Below are 20114 nucleotides of genomic sequence, written 5' to 3'. Positions count from 1 at the left end.
TTAGAAATGACACGGGCTCAACTTATTGAGTCCAATGCTCCGAGGAGTTTTTGGCCTGAAGCACTTGCCACGGCAACTTATTTGATAAATCGACTTCCGACCAAAGTTCTTGATATGCAAACCCCACTTCAAGTACTATCTAAATTTCATGACCTCCCGTCTTATCTTAACCTTGAACCCAGAATTTTTGGTTGTTCTGTTTACGTTCACATACCTAAACAAGAACGAACCAAACTAGACCGATGTACTGAAAAATGTGTTTTTGTTGGATATGGTGTTAACCAAAAAGGGTATAGATGCTACAGTCCGAAAAGACGTCACATATTCACTACAATGAATTGTGATTTTCTTGAGACTGAATATTTTTATAGTCCCCAACACACAAGTGAGGGGGAGATTGAAATTAATGACACTGTGAGTTGGTTGGAAAGAATTTTCTCACTAGGAGAAGTTAATCACAAGTCAACATAAGAAACAAGAATCGAAATAGAGCAAGAAACTCCAGCACAAGACGAACCACAAAGTTCAAGTCACGAATCATCTCAACAAGTTCCCGACGAACCACAAAGTTCAAGTCACAAATCAACTCAACAAGTTCCCGACGAATCACAAAGTTCAAGTCACGAATCAACTCAACAAGTTCCCGACGAACCACAAAGTTCATGTCACGAATCAACTCAACAAGTTCCCGACGAACCGGGTCAAGCAAGTCAGAATGAATCTAACAATGGATATGTTCTTCCTCCAAGAGCTAACAGGGGAGTTCCACCTAAAAGATATGATCCCGAGAAAGAAGCTCTTAGATCGAGATATCCGATGGCAAATATTGCAAAAGGAAATTTATCAAAAGAAGCAAAGAAATTCAATTCCACGATATACTCGAAAGAAATACCAACTTCCATAGAATAAGCGATGAAATCAAAAAATTGGAGAAATGCAATGTAAGTTGAAATGAAAGCTTTGAAGAAAAGTGATACATGGAAAAAATGTATTCTTCCCCAAGAAAAGAAGCCAGTAGGATGTCGCTGGGTGTTTACAATAAAACACAAACCAGATGGCACAATTGAAAGATATAAAGCCCGGCTAGTTGTCAAGGGATATACTCAGACTTATGGGATAGACTATTCTGAGACTTTTTCACCAGTGGCTAAAATTGACACCATTAGAGTTCTCTTCTCTGTTGCGCAAATAAAGGATGACCCCTTCACCAATTTGATGTGAAAAATGCTTTTCTACATGGCGAGCTCAAGGAAGAGGTTTATATGCAAGCTCCACCAGGATTCTCAGAAAACTTCAAAAACAGGGAAGTTTGTCGCCTTAAAAAATCTTTATATGGGCTAAAACAATCCCCTCGAGCTTGGTTTGGGAAATTTACCTTAGCAATGAAAAAATATGGCTATAAACAAAGTAATTCAGATCACACACTATTTTTTAAACAGAGAAACAAACTGATAACTTGTTTGATTATTTATGTCGATGACATGATAAATACAGGAAATGTCAGTGATGAATTTTTTAACTTAAAAACATACTTATCAAATGAATTTGAAATGAAAGATTTGGGTAGACTAAAATACTTCTTAGGAATTGAAGTTTTACGATCTCAACAAGGAATATTTATATGTCAAAAGAAATATGTGCTTGATTTACTTGCTGAAACAGGGATGATCGACTGCAAACCAGCTGAGACCCCTGCAATTCCAAAGCAGAAGTTGTTTATCGAAGAAGGAGTTGAACTTGCAAACAAAGAACAATACCAAAGGATCGTTGGAAAGCTTATCTACCTTGCTCATACTCGTCCAGATATAGTGTATGCAGTAGGAGTCGCCAGCCAGTTTATGCATCATCCTCAAGTACATCACATGGAAGCTGCGTGGAGAATCATCAGATACCTCAAAGCAACTGCTGGACATGGAGTTGTATTCAAAAACAACGGACACCTCAAAACTCATATATACACAGATGCAAGCTGGGGAGGTGAAAAAGGAAACAGAAAATCCACATCGGGTTATTTCACCTCTGTCGGCGGGAACCTGGTTACGTGGAAAAGTAAAAAACAAAAGGTTGTAACTCTTTCAAGTGCTGAAGCCGAGTTCAGAGGAATAGCACGAGGAGTACAAGAAGCGTTATGGATCCGAAAGCTTCTAACAGAGATCGGATTTCCACTAGAAGACACTAGTCAAATTTTTTGCGACAACGAAGCAGCAATTGCTATCTCAGAAAATCCAGTTTAACATGATCGAACAAAGCATGTTGAAATTGACAGACATTTTATCAAAGAAAAGCTAGAAGCAGAAATCATCTCACTTCCATTTGTGAGATCAGAAGACCAACTCGCAGACATCCTTACCAAAGCGATCAATGGAAGACTATTTAACGAAGTACTGTTCAAGTTGAATTTCGGAGATCCCACTATTCAACTTGAGGGGGAGTGTTGAAATAAAAAGGATCAGAACTATATTTGCTCATCATTTCCTGGAAAAGACCAAACGAAAGAGTTGACCAGAGTTGACCAAAGTGCACCAGTTGACCAACGGCTATTTCCTTTTTAGTCAAAAGTAGATTCTTCAAGAAAGTAACAAAGCATTATTCCAAATTAGGAATTAGCTGTTATATTCTTTGTATTATAAATCAAATAGCAATCCATTGTAAAGTAATCAATTCAAGTGAAATAATCACTGATCAATAATCAATACAATCATTTTAGCTTCTATTTCTTATTAATTAACAGTCTCTATTACTTAAAGAAACCAATTAAGTAAATCATTAGTATAATGGTTGGTGTTGCTATTCTCATGGCAGCATATCATTGTTATAGTAAGCAATTGGTAACTTTAAATGCAAGTGTACTTTCAAGTGACTTAAGGGTCTAAATTCACCAAAAGTTTCCCGAAACCACAATATCGTGTTTGGGGTATGACCCATAAAACAAATTAGTTTTATACATAAACTTCATTGATCTTGAATGCTTTACTTTAATGTTTAGTTACTAAATGATTGAATAATGGGTAACCAGCTCATCATTTTAGTTTTTATTTGTGTGTGTAAGTATTTCATAGTATGGTCACTTGGTGTTATGTAGGGGTGTTCATAATATCCGAATCCGAATCCGTAATCCGAATAATCCGAAAAACCGATCCGAAAATACCCGAAAATTCGGATATCCGGATTTTCGGATATCCGAAAATCGGATATCCGGATTTTCGGATTCGGATATCGGATCGATTTTTCAAAATTTTCGGATAATCGGATAATCCGATATCCGAAATTTAATGGACTGATAATTAATGTTTTAGTGGCCCATTGGGTTTCTATTAGTGGCCCATCAAAATATCCATCACTAGTTCACTACATCATCAGGTCATAACTCATCGGTCAGTAATATATCACAGACTTAAAAACTCAAATAACCCTAGATCTAAAATTGCAACACCGTTTCACTCTCTCATATCTCAAATATCACGAACCCTAGATCTATTCTTCATCGTCTTTCATCTCATCTTCAATCTTCCTCCCTGCGTGAGTACGTGACTGCATCTATCCTCACTATTCAAGATTTCAAGGTAAGTTTCATCTCAGCAATTAGGGCTTTTAATAATCTGTAAATTCGTATTAACAGTTTCAGCAGTCGTCACTCATCCCTGCTGATCTAGGTCGATTAGGGCTTATAATTAATTATAAATTTGTTGATTGTTTAATAATTATACTTGTAATGAATTGTGTGTTTTTACTAGAAATCATTTATGCATAGTGTATTACTGTGTGTGTTTTTACTGTCGATTTAGGCTGTAACTTTTCATATTAGAAAGCATTTATGCATTGAAAGCTAAATATGCTGTTTTTTTGTGATGATTTATTAAGAAATTCTATATGCATTTTACTTTGACTTTGATATTGAATGATTAATTTTGTAACTCTCTCATATAGTCTGATATATGTTTCGGATGCAGATGGATAAAGCAGAGAACTATTTTGAGGAATATAATGACGAAATTGATGTAGAATTTGTATCTGAAAATGTGGTGGCTGCTGCTAGTGAAGTTGTAAGTAAAGCGAAAAAGACCATAACTCAAAAACCACCATGTGCACCTAAACAATCCAATGTAAGTGAAGTTATAATGTTTGGAAACAAGAAAAAGAGATCAAAAATGTGGAGACATTTCGAAGAAAGCGATAAAATAGATTTTGCTAATTGTCGTTATTGTCAAAAAAGTATTGGTTGTGGAAGTGATAATGGGACTACTCCTTTAAGAAATCACATCAATAGTTGCAAAGAATATCCAGCTAACATTGATAAAAAGCAAAAAAGTATGGCTAACACATGACTCGCCGCTTTGAAATGGCTATGGGAAATTCAGAAACCATTGTTAAAAAGACCGAGTTAGATAAATACTTGAACGAAGATCATGAACCGCTTGACCATAATTTTGACATTTTGAATTGGTGGAAAGTGAACCAAGTTCGATATCCAACCGTTGCCAAAATGGCCAGAGATATCCTTGCTATTCCTGTTTCTACAGTTGCTTCCGAATCTGCCTTTAGCACCGGGGGACGTGTGCTTAATTCATACCGAACTTCCTTAACTCCTCGAATGGTTGAAGCTCTAGTTTGTACACAAGATTGGATTCGGTCTTCCCATTCTCCTATTTTCCTTGATGACACTTTTCTTGAGATTGAGAGAATGGAAGATGAATGTTAGTACTAATATATATCTAATTTATATTATATTTAACTTGTTAAACTTACTGTTTTTGCATAATTATTTTTCGTGTGCTTGATTCTTAATAGTTAAGGAGCTAACCTTGGGGCAGCCTACCATCATCATTGACGAAACTGTGGATAGCGAGGATAATGTGGTGAATGTTAATGACTAACCAGGTAATTATAACTTACTGTTGTGACTGATGTTGTTGCTACATTACAACTTACTGTGTTTTAAATATGAGTATTATGCAATTATCTTACTGCTGTGACTGTTTTAATGATAAAGTGCTGACTGTTTTAAATATAAGTTTTATTGTGGACTGTTTTAGATATAGTGACTGTTTTAGGTAATTATAACTTACAGTTGTGACTGTTTTAATTTGTGCTATCTTACTGCTGATATGTTAATGATAAAGTGTTGACTGTTTAAATATGAGTTTTATTGTGGACTGTTTTTGATATGAGTATAAATATATAAAAGAGATAAAGTTGAAATTTTAACCAACTCAACTCTTATGCAATTATCTACTGACCAATTAGTTAGTCATAGCCAAAGCTCAACCTTTTGAGTAGTATATTAATATGTAGTGTGAATGGAAAAACTATTAAACTAATATGTAAAGTCAATATTATTCAAACTTTTTTTTATTTCTATGTACAGGTAGTCGATTTGTTCGTTTGATGATTGGAAATTTGAAGAATTGAAGATCTATATTACCACTTTGTATTTTGTAATTTGGATATTGAACTTTAGTAGTAGTAATTTGGATAATCTCTTTGTTATGTTTATGTAATGGACTAATGGGACTTATGTATTTTGTAATGGCACTTATGTATTATGTAATCCAGGTATGGGACTTATGTATTATGTAATCCAGCCATCCATGTGTTGTGTTTGTGTTGGGATAATTCATGTAATTTGTATTTTATCCAACTTTCAAACTTAATTTGGAATATTCGGATAATCCGATATCCGAATCCGAAATTTCGGATATCCGAAAATCGGATATCCGAAATTTCGGATTCGGATATCGGATGACCAAATCCACAATCCGAAATTTCGGATATCCGAAATTCGGATATCCGAAATTTCGGATATCCGGTTTTGAACAGCCCTAGTGTTATGTATTATTATTTCATAGTGTGTGCTGTGTGCATCTATTTTGTTTTGTTATTGTGTGTGCAACTTATTTTCAAGTGGTTAAATGTATGCTACATGATATACTTCTTTAGCTTACTTTACACCCTTTTAGTTGAAGTTATAGTTTGTTCAACACATTTTTGTGATTTTCAAACCCACCACGTACTGGACTTAACAACTTTACCGCCTCAACGAGCCGTCACAAATTCACTCTAGATAAAAAAAAAATAACACCATATAACCACCATCTTACTTTGCAGAGACAACTCAAGGCAAAAACTGTTAGTGATTTTATTGTTATCGGCCATTTTGTGTGATTAGTGATTTATTTGAAACAAGAGGATTTCAAGTTAAGTTTAAATACAAGTTAAGAGAGTGCGAAGTGAACGCTTATATAACCTAACATTATATAACCTAACATGATTAATCCAATTGAAAAGTTATGTTATTAATTTATGTCTTTTGACCAAAAGACACAACTTTTCATGAAATGATGTAAATTAAAAAATGATGTAACTTTCCATGAAATGGTGTATTTTATGAAAGGGTGTATATTTTCATAAAATGGTGTAATTTTCCATGGAAAATTTTTCATGAAAAGTTATAACCATTCATGAACATCTTTTCATCAAAAGCTACAACCTTTCACACTATATATATATATATATATATATATATATATATATGGATCGAGTTCTTGTCTCACATTTAAAGATGATGAAAAAGCGAACAATCACAAATATACATAATCTTTATGTTCTTGACTCCAAACTTTTAATTGCGGAGTTGTGTCTTTGTCTTATCCCAATGAATATTTCGTGCAACCCTAAGACAATGTACATGACAATGTATAGGGTCGAAATACTTTATTGCGACAGTAGTTTCACGATTCAAAGGTTTATCCGGTCATTCCCTATATCCTATTTCCAACAAAAACGACCAAGAATCCAACCCTTCCATAAAAAGAGCACAGTTAACTGGAACCGAAGGCAAAGAATTCAAGAAGAAAAAAGAATAAACACCACAATCATCGTCGATAGCCAATTTCCAAGTTTGTACTCCGTAGTATAATAATTAACCTAACTATCATAGCCATTTTCTTCGTGTACACTGTAAATGTTATGTAACTCTATCGGATAATATTCACTATGTACACGTACATAGTCATTTTGCATATAACGTTATCAGATAGCATAAAACAGCTATTTCATCGCTATCACAACAGCAAAACTCAAAAGCACAGCCAAAAACAATCGCAACATCGCGCGGTCGTTTTATGAACTTGTGATCAAATATTGTCCTAAATTAAAAGATTTATTACGCCTTATTAAATTAAAACAAAAATTAAGTGAAACACACGTAAACAAAATAATGTGTTGGCCTCTTGGGCTCTCGGTGTCTTAGCAAATGTAGAAATGTCGAGGTGGCCCATAATAGCAAAAAAAACTATATAAACAAACTATAAAGCCCTAGAAAACTCCTGCGGTGATAAATTAAGTTCTGATTTCAGTTCTATCTTACTTCCGGTGAGTAATTTTATTAGTTCTTGATATCTCTGTACGCCTATAATTTGTCTTCGATTATAATAATTTCTGTAGGTTATAAATTTGGGGGTCATATTTTCGGTAAATTATTTGCTCCATAACTTTATAATCATAATGAGATATCACGCACATATGATAGATTTCTTCAATTAATTTATTGTATGGTACTTATGATAGAGTTGAGATTAACTTTTTTTTTTCCCCGTGAGGTCACATACACTAGAACCAGAAGTAATTATAAGTTATACTTCCAATAACAATTTTTAAGGAGGCTCAATGATTAAGAGTCTGAAAAGTGTTTTCTTTTTGATGCTAAGAAGTTGTGGTTGCGGGTCCACAGCCAATGGTCGTTAGTCTCTATTCGCGATTTGTTTTGATCGAGGCGTGTGTAATTAATCAATGTTGTGTTTATTCCTGTACGTCTTCTCTTTTTTTAAATATTCTCGGTCACGTTAGTTATGAAATGGTTCATTTGATTGTAAGGCGTAATAGATGTTTGTTTTTGATGTAGTTGCTTGTACTTCTATTCTTTGTCGAGATCAACATTTTCGTTTGAGAACTCCGTTAGCTTACTAGTCCTTGAAATAAGTCAATCATTAGCGATAGGGTTGGATTTGTTAGAAATAGGAGGTTATGTGTATATTATTTGTGGAAGAGAGGATTGATAATTTAGAAGTTTGATTGATCTTGAAAACTCTTCTTTTATTACTTATTGAATTGCTTTGTTGCTTGATTACAAATGAGGGGTGAAGCCCTCTATTTATACTACTCAATGGAGTAGTCTAGATCACTCCATCATCTACTACTATCTAGATATTTCTTAGTATTTCTAGACTTAGATATTTTACAAGATTATTCTACACACTTTCACTACTACATATTACAAGAAGTTTCTAGATATTGGACTACAATCTTGATCCATATATTTGTATACTTGCAAGCCCATATCCAAAACACATAGCCCAAAATCAAGTTTAACTTCCAACAGCCCCCCTTAAACTTGATTTCGTCACTCCGAGCATATTCCGTAATCTCTGAAACGTCTCATGTTTTAGAGGCTTTGTGAAAATATCAGCAACTTGGTCAAGTGACTTCGCGTACTTTATCTGCACCTCTTTATTTGTAACACACTCCCTGATGTAATGGTATTTCGTATCGATGTGCTTGCTTCGATCATGGAAGACTGGATTCTTTGCTAGAGTAATCGCAGACTTGTTATCCACATATATCTCCGTAGCTTCCTTTTGAAAAAACTTAAGCTCATTTAGTAACTTCCCGAGCCATATTGCATGACAGGTGCACGATGTTGCTGCTACAAACTCGGCTTCACACGTTGACAGAGTCACAATGGGTTGCTTCTTCGAGCTCCATGTGAACGCCGTATCTCCCATATAGAACACGAAACCACTCGTACTCTTACGATCATCTATGTCTACAGCCCAATCACTATCACTGTATCCAACTAGCTTGAAGTGATCAGAAGGTGAATAAAACAGGCCATAGTCAATCGTATCTTTGATGTAGCGGAGTATCCTCTTGGCCGCCTTCAAGTGATTTATTGTAGGTGCTTCCATGTATCGACTTACTAGTCCAACTCCGTAGAGAATATCTGGCCTCGTGCAGGTTAGGTACCTCAGACTTCCAACCAAACTCTTGTATTGTGTTGGGTCCACCAAGTATCCTTCATCATCTTTTGACAATTTGAGATTGCAATCCACCGGTGTGCTCATTGACTTGCAGTCATTCATCTTAAACTTCTTGAGCACCTCATTCGCATAACCTTCTTGGGATATGAATATTCCATCTTTCTTTTGTTTTACCTCGATCCCAAGATAGTAAGCCATAAGTCCAATGTCGGTCATCTCAAACTCCCGAACCATTGCTTTCTTGAACTCCTCAAACATTTTGGGATTACTACCGGTGAATATCAAGTCATCCACGTATAGGCACACAATCATAACATCTCCATCATTGCTAACTTTGGTGTAGAGGGCATGCTCATGGGGGCATTTCGTAAAGTCATTCTGCTGGAAATACCTGTCTATCCTGCTATTCCATGCCCGAGGCGCTTGCTTCAACCCGTATAAGGCCTTTTTCAATTTTAGCACCTTATTCTCTTGGCCTTTCACGATGTATCCCAAAGGTTGTTCTATATAGACTTCTTCTTCTAAGTGGCCATTAAGGAACGCGGATTTGACATCCATTTGATAAATCTTCCAATTATGTTGAGCCGCAAGTGAGATTATCAATCTTATAGTTTCTAGACGAGCGACGGGAGCAAATACCTCGTCATAGTCTATGCCGGCTCGTTGACTATATCCCTTCGCCACCAACCTTGCCTTATATCTTTCAACTTCACCTTTGGAATTCTTCTTGGCCTTGTACACCCATTTTACACCAATAGCCTTATGTCCCTTTGGTAGTGTGGCAAGATCCCACGTATTATTCTTCTCGATTGCTTGAATCTCTTCGTCCATAGCACATTTCCACTTTTGGCTTTTTGTTGCGTCTTCATAGCTTATTGGCACACAATCGGCAAGAAGGCAGAACAATGATAGATCCTCCATAGGCTGTGTTACCTCGTACAACTCCTCAATGCTCCTTGTGTGATGTTGTAGCCTACTTGATTCTCCTCCTGATGTTGGTGTCACTTCATTAGGTGTAGTGGTTGGAGTATGTGGAGAGTGCGGAGATGGTGTACTAGAAGGTTCTTGAACTTCTAGATATTCTTCGTTCTTTGCAGTACTCTCGAATGGATAAGGGAGAAAGTCGTAGTTCTCCTCTTTGGGAACATTCCAATCCCATGTTGCTTCTTCATCGAACACCACGTCTCGACTTGAGATTACTTTACCATTCTTGGGATTGTATAGCTTGTAACCCTTCGAACTTGAGTCATAACCTACGAATATGAGTTTCTCACTTTTATCCTCGAGCTTCGTCCTCTTCTGATCTGGCACATGAGCATATGCCACACTTCCGAACACTCGAAGGTGTGAGATGCCGGGCTTCCTTCCACTCCAAGCTTCAATGGGCGTTTTGTTCTTGACGCTTCTAGTGGGCGAACGATTTGCTAGATAGATCGCACAGTCCACTGCCTCAGCCCAAAACTCCTTAGGCATCCTTTTGCTCTTTAACATACTCCGAGCCATATCAAGAATGGTCCATTTTTTTCTTTCCGCAACACCAGTTTGCTGAGGTGAATACGGAAGGGTTAGAGGACGTCGTAACCCATTTTTGTCGCAAAATTCCTTGAATTCCTTGGATGTGAACTCTCCTCCACGATCGGATCTCAACGCCTTTATGGTGAGACCACTTTGATTCTCCACAAATGCTTTAAACTTCTTGAACATTCCAAAAGCTTCCGACTTCTCTTTTAGAAAATAGACCCATGTCTTTCGACTAAAATCATCAATGAATAGAATAAAATATCTATTTTTACCAAAAGACGGTGGGCTTATGGGTCCACACACATCCGTGTGAATAAGTTCTAGAGGTTTCTTCGCTCTACTAGAAGCTTCTGTTGGAAAACTGTTTCGGAAGTGCTTTCCTAGAAGGCATCCTTCACATATTTGATCCGGATGATTAATTGGAGGCAAACCCTTCACCATTCCTTTACTTGATAATAATTTTAACCCTCCAAAATTTAAGTGCCCGTATCTCATGTGCCAAAGCCAAGAATTATCTTTGAAACATGCTTTTAAACATCTTGGAATGTCATGTTGAATATTTAGCATGAACATCCTATTCGTTGACATTGGCACCTTAGCAATCAAACCTCCTTTTTGGTCTCTTAAAGAAAGAGTACGATTTATCATGTGAATATCATAGCCTTTCTCTAAGAGTTGTCCAATACTCAGTATATTCGTCTTCATATTAGGCACATAATACACGTTAGAGATAAATTGATGCCTTCCATTTTTCAAGCGGATGAGAATCTTACCTTTGCCTTTAACCGGGACTTTAGAGGAATCTCCGAAGGTGATATTTCCACTAATTACCTCGTCTAACTCCACAAACATGTTTTTGTCACCGCACATATGGTTGCTTGCACCCGTGTCGAGATACCACAAATTTGATTCTCCGTTATCTTCACCTTTGCATGCTAGTAACAAAGTGTTTTTCACGGCTTCGGTATCTTCTTGCACTAAATTTGCTCTTTCTTGCACGTAATTGTTTGATTTCTCGCATTCCGAGGCATAGTGGCCAAATTTATGACAATTATAGCATTTGGTTTGAGAATTGTCATACCTTGGCCTTCTACTTGTGTAGCCTCTCCCGCGACCTCTTGTCGGGTGAAAATCTTGACTTCTTTCTTCATTTTTATAAGAACTATAACCTCCACGTTTGGAATATCCTTGCCCTCGTCCTCGGCCACGTACTTGACCACGACCTCGTTGACTCGGTTGATGAGTCTTTTCACTACTCTCTTCCTTGAAAGACAGTTTTGATTGTAAAGCTTGCTCCAAAGGCTCCTTATTTTTCTTATTGAACCTCTCTTCATGGGCTTGTAGTGAACCCATGAGTTCATCGATAGTCATTGATTCTAGATCTTTAGATTCTTCGATGGCTACGACTATATAGTCGAATTTCGAATCTAATGATCTAAGAATCTTCTCAATGACTCTTACATCACTTAGAGTTTCACCATTCCTCTTTAATTGATTGACAATCGCCAAGACTCTTGTAAAATAATCGGAAATTGATTCTGAGTCTTTCTTATTTAAGGATTCGAACTCACCTCGTAGTGTTTGTAGTCGAACCTTTTTCACCTTTTCAACTCCCTTGTGAGAATTCTCCAAGATCTCCCATGCTTTCTTGGCGGTGGTTGCACTTGCAATTTTCTCAAAAGCTCCATCATCTACACTTTGTTGGATGATGGAAAGAGCCTTTTGATCGTTCGTCTTCATTAATTTTTTCTCCTTGCCGAGAGGACCTTTTTCTGCAGGTTCCTCATAGCCTTCCTCCACAATCTCCCATAAGTCTTGTCCACCTAGGAAGGTCTTCATTTGGATGCTCCATCGATCATAATTATCCTTTGTGAGGCGAGGAAATGTGATGACATTGTTGGCCATCATCTTGTCGAACCAAGCTCTTGATACCAATTTGTTGGAAATAGGAGGTTATGTGTATATTATTTGTGGAAGAGAGGATTGATAATTTAGAAGTTTGATTGATCTTGAAAACTCTTCTTTTATTACTTATTGAATTGCTTTGTTGCTTGATTACAAATGAGGGGTGAAGCCCTCTATTTATACTACTCAATGGAGTAGTCTAGATCACTCCATCATCTACTACTATCTAGATATTTCCTAGTATTTCTAGACCTAGATATTTTACAAGATTATTCTACACACTTTCACTACTACATATTACAAGAAGTTTCTAGATATTGGACTACAATCTTGATCCATATATTTGTATACTTGCAAGCCCATATCCAAAACACATAGCCCAAAATCAAGTTTAACTTCCAACAGGGATTAGATGATAGACCTAATGCTTCTCTACATTGAACGAATGTTTCATGGTTAAACATTATTCTTTTCTTCACTAATCATGAACTTATTTTGAGTATTCCTTTCAGTTTAAAAAAACTCTTTCTTTCTTTCTATGACCGAACTCTTGGTGAAACCCTCATTCAATATTTATGTACTCTTTTTTTTTTTTGCGAACAATATGGAAAGTGTTTCTTTTTCGTTATTACGACATACTCCGTACTACTTGTTTTCTTTGGTAACCAAAAAAACCTCATTAACTTCATTTGTTTACCGTTATCGTAACATAAATTATATAATTGTTGGAAATAGTCACGAGATAATTTGATCACAAGTCTTTCACATTTTATCTTGTTAACGAAACACTAAGGAATGTCGTTAAGGATTTTCCCATCCATTAAATATTTGTAGTTTAATTTATTTATCATAAGTTGGAGGCTGTTACGTTTAGGTAACGATTCAGATCTCTATCCAAATCATGGTGTTCCCGTATTTTTAGCCCCGATTTCATTCTTAAGCAATCGACTCTTCAATCTGCGAGAAAGGATGAAAAGATTCTTATCCAACACCAGCTTTCTTATTACAAAAAATTCTATACTTTACATTATCAATCCCCACATTATAATTACTCCCAATATGGATACAATGCCACAAAACCATTGGAGTGCCCAATAGGTTATATTGTGGGTTCATGTAATGAAATTATCTGTCTTCGTGAAGTCCATGCCTTTTTAGGCTGTGTTAGTCTCTGGAACCCTTCAATTAGACGCAAGTTAACTATACCTTATCATGATTTGTTGACAAAAATTTGTGTTGTCCATGGTTTTGGTTTCGACTCCATGACCGATGATTACAAAATTGTAATAATACGTGGGGAAGAATCAATTATTTACTCCTTGAAGAAACGTGTTTGGTGTGAAATCACTCCCCCTTCTACTCGCATTGTATCATGTGCCATCCCGTGTTTTGTTAACGGGGTGTTGCATTGAGTTGTTGGAAGTGATGTATCCAAAGAATTTATTTTGACATTTGATTTGAGTACTCATGTTTTTAGTGAGATGATGTTGCCAGAAGAACCTAAGCAGTCCACCATACAACGCCTAATAATCTTTAATGGTTCTTTAGGTATGTTGGTTAGTACTAAAGATTGTTACCACCATCGGGTTTGGGTGATGAAAGAGTACAATAATGTGACATCATGGTATATGACTTTAAATTTCGGAAATTGTACATATGAAGGAGGTGTAGATGCAGTTTTGCAGCTCAAGAATGGTAACTTTGTTATTCACTTATTCAGAAATCATAAACGTGTGATGGATGTTTATCCAAACGGAGCAGTGTGAGTGTGCTCAGAAGTATGCGTGCATGATTCTCGAACAGTTGAGATACTCGGCATGGTAATGTATGTCGAAAGCCTTGCATTACTCGACATAGGAACTGTTTGCAAAGCAGAGCAAATCGTATCAAGTCATGAGACAACAAAATGGTAGTAGCAGATCACTCTGATTAGGCTTTGATTGACTCGGTTAACCATGTACTGTAAGTATAGACATTTGAGATTGTGAATTTTATGGTTCTGATGTACATGGTTAATGATACATTACTTGCAACATACTCGAAATATTTAATCAATATAAAAGATATTAGTTTTAAGTTTTATATATATAGATTTTATATAGATAAACACAACCTTTTAATATATTCGGAGTACCATATTTGTTTCCATAAACAACAATGCTCAACTTTTACAAAGATAGTCATGTATGTGCTAACTCATCCCCGTGTAAATTTAACAAAACTTTATCAAGTCAAACTTTAAATGTGTTTGATAATAATACATAAACAATAAGTTTATAACCTACACTAGTATTTTTAACTATATAGTCTACATCGTAACAAAAATAAAAGTATATAATCAATTTATAGCTTTAACAACCCTTTATTTAATGAGCTAACAATAACAAATCTTGCTAGTTCTACGTTTCTGATCACGAACATTGTAATAACAACTTTCGTGAGTTCAATTATGTTTTTATCTTGTGTTTATTATAATCGGTTATTTTACAATTTTACTCAAACCATGACTTTTATTTACTTTTTGTTAATTCACTCCAACTTTTACTTATTGATCTTTAGATTATAACCGTCCCATGCCGTCAATAATTATGATTAAAGGTTTGATTTTAAAACAAGATATTGATCACATATTGTACTTATAAAATAACGTTTCTTAAAAAAAAAAATTTATAGAACCATAAAATAGAAACATAAATAAACAAACTAATGTGTTGGCCTATTGGGCCCCCGATGTTTTATCTAATACGGAGTACTAGAAGATCACCCCCGATGTTTTACTATACAAATGTAGAGTTGGCCCACTAAAGCCAAAACTATATAAACAAACTCTAAAGCCCTAGAAGATCACCCCGCCTTTGTACGGCAGTCAAGTTCGTCCTGCAGAACTCTCTGTCGCTGTCCGGTGATGAATCCTTCTTCACCCGATTTTTGATATCGGTGTCGTCTAACATACGGTGAGTAAAATTATTATTTATTGATCTCTATTTACGTTTATAATTTGTGCCAATCATATGTCATGTATCATTTACGCCTATAATTTGTTCCGATTATAATAATTTTATTTTATGTAGGTTATATATTAGGGGTCATATTTTCATTGAATTATTTCCTCCGTGAACTATATGAGATATCACGTACATATGATAGACTTCTACTAAATAATTGTTGTTTAATTTATTTATGTCTTATATTTATCATTATTGGAGCATTATTTTACATGTCTAAACCTTTAAAGGGTTGTTATTATTAGTTGTTCTGCATTTGTTTTATATATTTACAGAGTGTTTCTAAGTTCTAACTTTGTTATGTTTTCAACTAATGTTTATTTTTGTAGAATTTGATGATGTCATTTTACATATGTGATGAGTTGCTTGAAGATATTTTCAAAATACTGCCATCCAAAACTCTTCTTCGATTCAAATATTTATCCAAATATTGGTGTTCCCGTATTTCTAGCCCTGATTTCATTCTTAAGCAAACAACTTTTCAATCTGCAAGAAACTATCAAAATATTCTTATCCAACATCGAACTTACCATTCAGAAAATTTCTATACAGTGCATTACCAATCCCCGCTTAACTCCCAATATGGAAACTATGGCACAAGACCAATGAAGTTCCCAAAGGGTTGTTACATTGTAGGTTCATGTAATGGAATTATCTGTCTGCGTTATTTCAGTACTCGTGATGTTAGTCTCTGGAACCCTTCAATTAGACGTAAGCTAGATTTACCTTTTCATGATTATTTTAGACAAAACTGTAATTTCGTGGGTTTTGGTTTCGACTCCAACACTGATGATTACAAGATTGTAGGATTATTCTATGTTGAATATGGAGAACCACATAAATCAATGGTTTACTCTTTGAAGAAACGTGTTTGGTGTGAAATCTCTCTGCCTTCTACTCGCATAATGTGTGTCAAGTCACCTGCGTGTTTTGTTAACGGGGCGTTGCATTGGGTCTTTGTAAGTTATTTGTCCAATGCTTTTATTTTGAGATTTGATTTGAGCACGCATGTATTTAGTGAGATAATGTTACCAGAGGAACTTAATTACAGAGAGCACATCGTATGCCCAATCATCTTTAATGGTTCTCTAGGTATGTCGGTTAGTAATTCTTGTTGCACTAAAATTTGGGTGATGAAAGAAGACAATAATAATAGGTCTTGGTATATGGTTTTAACATTGGAAGATCTTCAATCTAAAGGGGGAGTACGTGCAGTAATACAACTTAAGAATGGTAATATGTTGATAAGAAATGATAAGAATGTGTTCGAAGTTGGTTATCCAGGAGCAGTGTGCTCAGAAGTATGCGTGCCTGTTTATCCAGCCGCTCAGATGTTTGGCATGGTAATGTATGTCGAAAGCCTTGCATTGTTAGACATAGGAACTGTCTGCATTAATGCAGACCAACCGTATTTCACCAGACAACAATGAATGAACAACTTATTCTGTTTCAGTTTTGATCATCATAGTTAATAGTGTACTGTAACTTCAACTCTATTAACATCAACATAAGTGAATTATGGCTAATCTTCAGGCAACAAAAACTCGTTTCTATTATTTATAGTTCAATGCTGTAGCTTGCTTTCAGTGACTATGTAATAATCTATATTATTTTTTGGTAGACCTTATTTGGTATTTTAGTAAGTAGACATGTGAGATTGTGAATATTATGGTTCTGATGGTTGAAGTACTAGCTTATTATTTTTTGTTTGCTCTATTTGTTGATCCATTACTTGCAATACAAAATATATATAAGAAAAAAGATAATCTCTATTCACAGTAACATAGTAATATGATTTTTCTGTGTTTTGGAAGAACCTGTTCGTGGAGATTCTGAAGTGAATCAAATCGGTTTTGAATGGTGCAAATGTAAGATGTCCCGGTGTCGAATGTTTATGCACAACAATGTGTTCGAAAAATTGCATTGGCTAGCTAGGTTTGGTTAGGTCTATAATTCTGATATCAGGTCGAAAGAAGAAGTATTGGTGAATAACTTGGCGCCTTCAACAAATGCCCCGGTTGATATTTTAGATATTAGTGAAGGTTTGGGTGCCACATTGAAGACGCTTGTTGGTGTGGATGATGCTCATGACACGGGTTCGGGTTTGAAGAAAGATTGCTTGTGTTGCGACTCTTTTAGGCGCAACGTTCTTGCTCATAAGGCTCGTTGTTCCGAGGTTGTTGGAAAGAAAACCTGCAAACTTACAAACCGAGGACAATGCCTAACAAACATGAGAACAACGAAACTAAAATACAAACGGTAAAAATGAGAAAACGAGAGCTACATGAACAACAACTAGACCAACAAAACCACCTACAAACTAATCACACTTAAGACTAAACAACAAAACAAGCCGACTAAGAACCCGAATGACCCCATCGAACAAGCTATCCATATTTTTAAGAAAATTCTCAATTTCAATATATTAGAGCTCTTATATTTAGAGAAGAGCTTCAAAAGTTCATTACATGTAGCTTAACATATGTCATGGTCATACGTGAGTAAAACCTCAAAACTAATTACTCCCTCCGTCCCATTACAAGTGTCCACTTACTTTTTGCATACAGTTTTAGAAAATCTCACTAACTTCATTCTCCACCAATCAAAAATCCAACTCCGTCCCATTACGCTTGTTAGGTATAAAAAAAATATTAAAACCATAAATAGAGACATAAAATATAAATAAAATTAATGTGTTGGCTTATTGGGCCTCCGGTTCTTTACTTAAGGGCTCTTTATCTAATACTGTAAAAATGTAGACTTGGCCCATAAAAGCCCAAACTATACAAACAAACTCTAAAGCCCTAGAAGATCACACCGCCTATGTCCTTCAAAACTCTGTCGTTGTCCGGTGAAGAATCCTTCTTCACCGGAATTTTGATACCAGGGTCTTCTAAAATACGGTGAGTGAAATTATTAGTTCTTGATATCTAATTTCGTCTATAATTTGTGCCGATTATAATAATTTGTTTAGGTTATAATTAGGGGTCAGATTTTGTTGAATTACTTGCTCCGTTAACGTACCGTTATAATGTGATATCGCATACAAATGACAGAATTGTATATACTTAATTATTATTAATGGTACTTATAATTTACAGTTAGTTATTAATGTGTAAACCTTTTAAGGGTTGTTGTTATCAATTGTTGTGCATTTGTTTTATATATTCATTTCTTACTTTATTATGTTTATAACTAATGTTTATTTTGTAGGATTTCAAATTTCATAATGTCAAGTTATAACATATGTGATGAGTTGCTTGATGAAATTTTCCAAAGGCTGCCATCTAAAACTCTTCTCCAATTCAGATCCTTATCCAAATCATGGTGTTGTCGTATTTCTAGCCCCGATTTCATCCTTAAACAAACGGCCCTTCAATCTGCGAGAAACTGTGAAAAAATTCTTATCCTACACCGAACTTCTCATTCCAAAAATTTATATACGTTACATTACCCTGTTAATTCCAGATTTGAATACAATGCCACCGAACCATTGGAGTTCCCAGCAGGTTCTTTTGTCGGTTCCTGTAATGGAATTATCTGTATGCGCGATGAACATAATGACAATTATAGTCTCTGGAACCCTTCAATTAGACATAAGCTAACTTTACCTTATCATTCAATTAGACGTAAGCTAACTTTACCTTATCATGATTTTTCAAGAAAATATTATACTATTGATGGTTTTGGTTTCGATTCCAACACTGATGATTACAAAATTGTAAGACTACTCTATCCTATAGATGGAGAAGTATATAAATCAATGGTTTACTCCTTGAAGAAACGTGTTTGGTGTGAAATCACTCCGCCTTCTACTCACATTATGCGTGTCTGGCCACATGCGTGTTTTGTTAATGGGGCGTTGCATTGGGTTCTTGCAAGTGATTTTGTCAAAGATTTTATTTTGACATTTGATTTGAGTACTCATGTATTTAGCGAGATCCCGTTCCCACCAATGAATACTAAGTATCTCATCGGCCCAATAAATTTTATTGGTTCTCTAGGTATTTCGTTTACTAGTTATTGTTACACTTGTTTTTGGGTGATGAAAGAGTACAATAATAATACGTCTTGGTATATGGTTTTAGAATTGGAAAATTTTCAATTCCAAGGGGGTGTAGATGCAGTATTGCTAATAAAGAATGGTAATATGTTGATAAGAAATGATAAGAATGTTTACGAAGTTGGTTATCCAGGAGGAGTGTGCTCAAAAGTATGCGTGCGTGATTCTCCAACAGTTAAGATAAATGGCATGGTAATGTATGTCGAAAGCCTTGCATTACTCGACATAGGAACTGTTTGCTACACAGAGCAAATCGTATTAAGTTGATCATGAGACGATAGAATGGTAGTACGTAGCAGATCATTATGTTTCGGCTTTGATTGACTTGCTCAGTTAACCACGTACTATAACCTCAACTCTATCAACATAAACACAAGTGAATTATGATCTATCTTTGCCAACAAAAACACCTTCTGTTATTATTTACAGTACTTCGTATAATTAAGGGCAAAGAATTGTAGCTTGCAGTGACTACGTAATCTATTTATGTTTTGGTTGACCTTATTTGAAATCTTATTAAGTATAGACATGTGAGATTGTGAAATTTATGGTTTCTGTTATTATTTACAGTATTTCATTAAATTA

At 35.5% G+C, this 20114-nt stretch overlaps 3 protein-coding genes across 4 annotated transcripts; all 3 read left to right on the top strand.

The window, feature by feature from the left end:
* The first annotated feature begins 13065 nt into the window (after positions 1-13065).
* Positions 13066-14227, top strand: LOC139871381 (F-box/kelch-repeat protein At3g06240-like). Its single transcript, XM_071859097.1, has 3 exons — positions 13066-13103; positions 13384-13797; positions 13885-14227. Exons 1-3 carry the CDS (start codon positions 13066-13068, stop codon positions 14225-14227), a joined length of 795 nt encoding a protein of 264 aa, XP_071715198.1.
* A 1094-nt stretch (positions 14228-15321) lies between these two features.
* On the top strand, positions 15322-17079 carry LOC139873559 (F-box/kelch-repeat protein At3g23880-like). 2 transcript variants are annotated; one of them, XM_071861481.1, is made up of 3 exons: positions 15322-15415; positions 15796-16177; positions 16274-17079. In XM_071861481.1, the coding sequence occupies exons 2-3, from the start codon at positions 15802-15804 to the stop codon at positions 16894-16896; spliced, it is 999 nt and encodes a 332-aa protein (XP_071717582.1). In that variant the 5' UTR covers positions 15322-15415; positions 15796-15801; the 3' UTR covers positions 16897-17079. The 2 variants fall into 2 exon arrangements, with proteins under 2 accessions (XP_071717582.1, XP_071717581.1); XM_071861480.1 differs by having other exon boundaries at positions 15796-17079.
* Positions 17080-17323: 244 nt separating this feature from the next.
* LOC139871380 (F-box/kelch-repeat protein At3g23880-like) lies at positions 17324-19796 on the top strand. Its single transcript, XM_071859096.1, has 4 exons — positions 17324-17334; positions 17432-17642; positions 18226-18317; positions 18680-19796. The coding sequence occupies exons 1-4, from the start codon at positions 17324-17326 to the stop codon at positions 19794-19796; spliced, it is 1431 nt and encodes a 476-aa protein (XP_071715197.1).
* Positions 19797-20114: the final 318 nt, after the last annotated feature.

This window comes from Rutidosis leptorrhynchoides, chromosome 10, assembly GCF_046630445.1.
Source record: "Rutidosis leptorrhynchoides isolate AG116_Rl617_1_P2 chromosome 10, CSIRO_AGI_Rlap_v1, whole genome shotgun sequence".
Classification (NCBI taxonomy): domain Eukaryota; kingdom Viridiplantae; phylum Streptophyta; class Magnoliopsida; order Asterales; family Asteraceae; genus Rutidosis; species Rutidosis leptorrhynchoides.
This window is presented reverse-complemented; position numbering and strand designations above follow the sequence as displayed.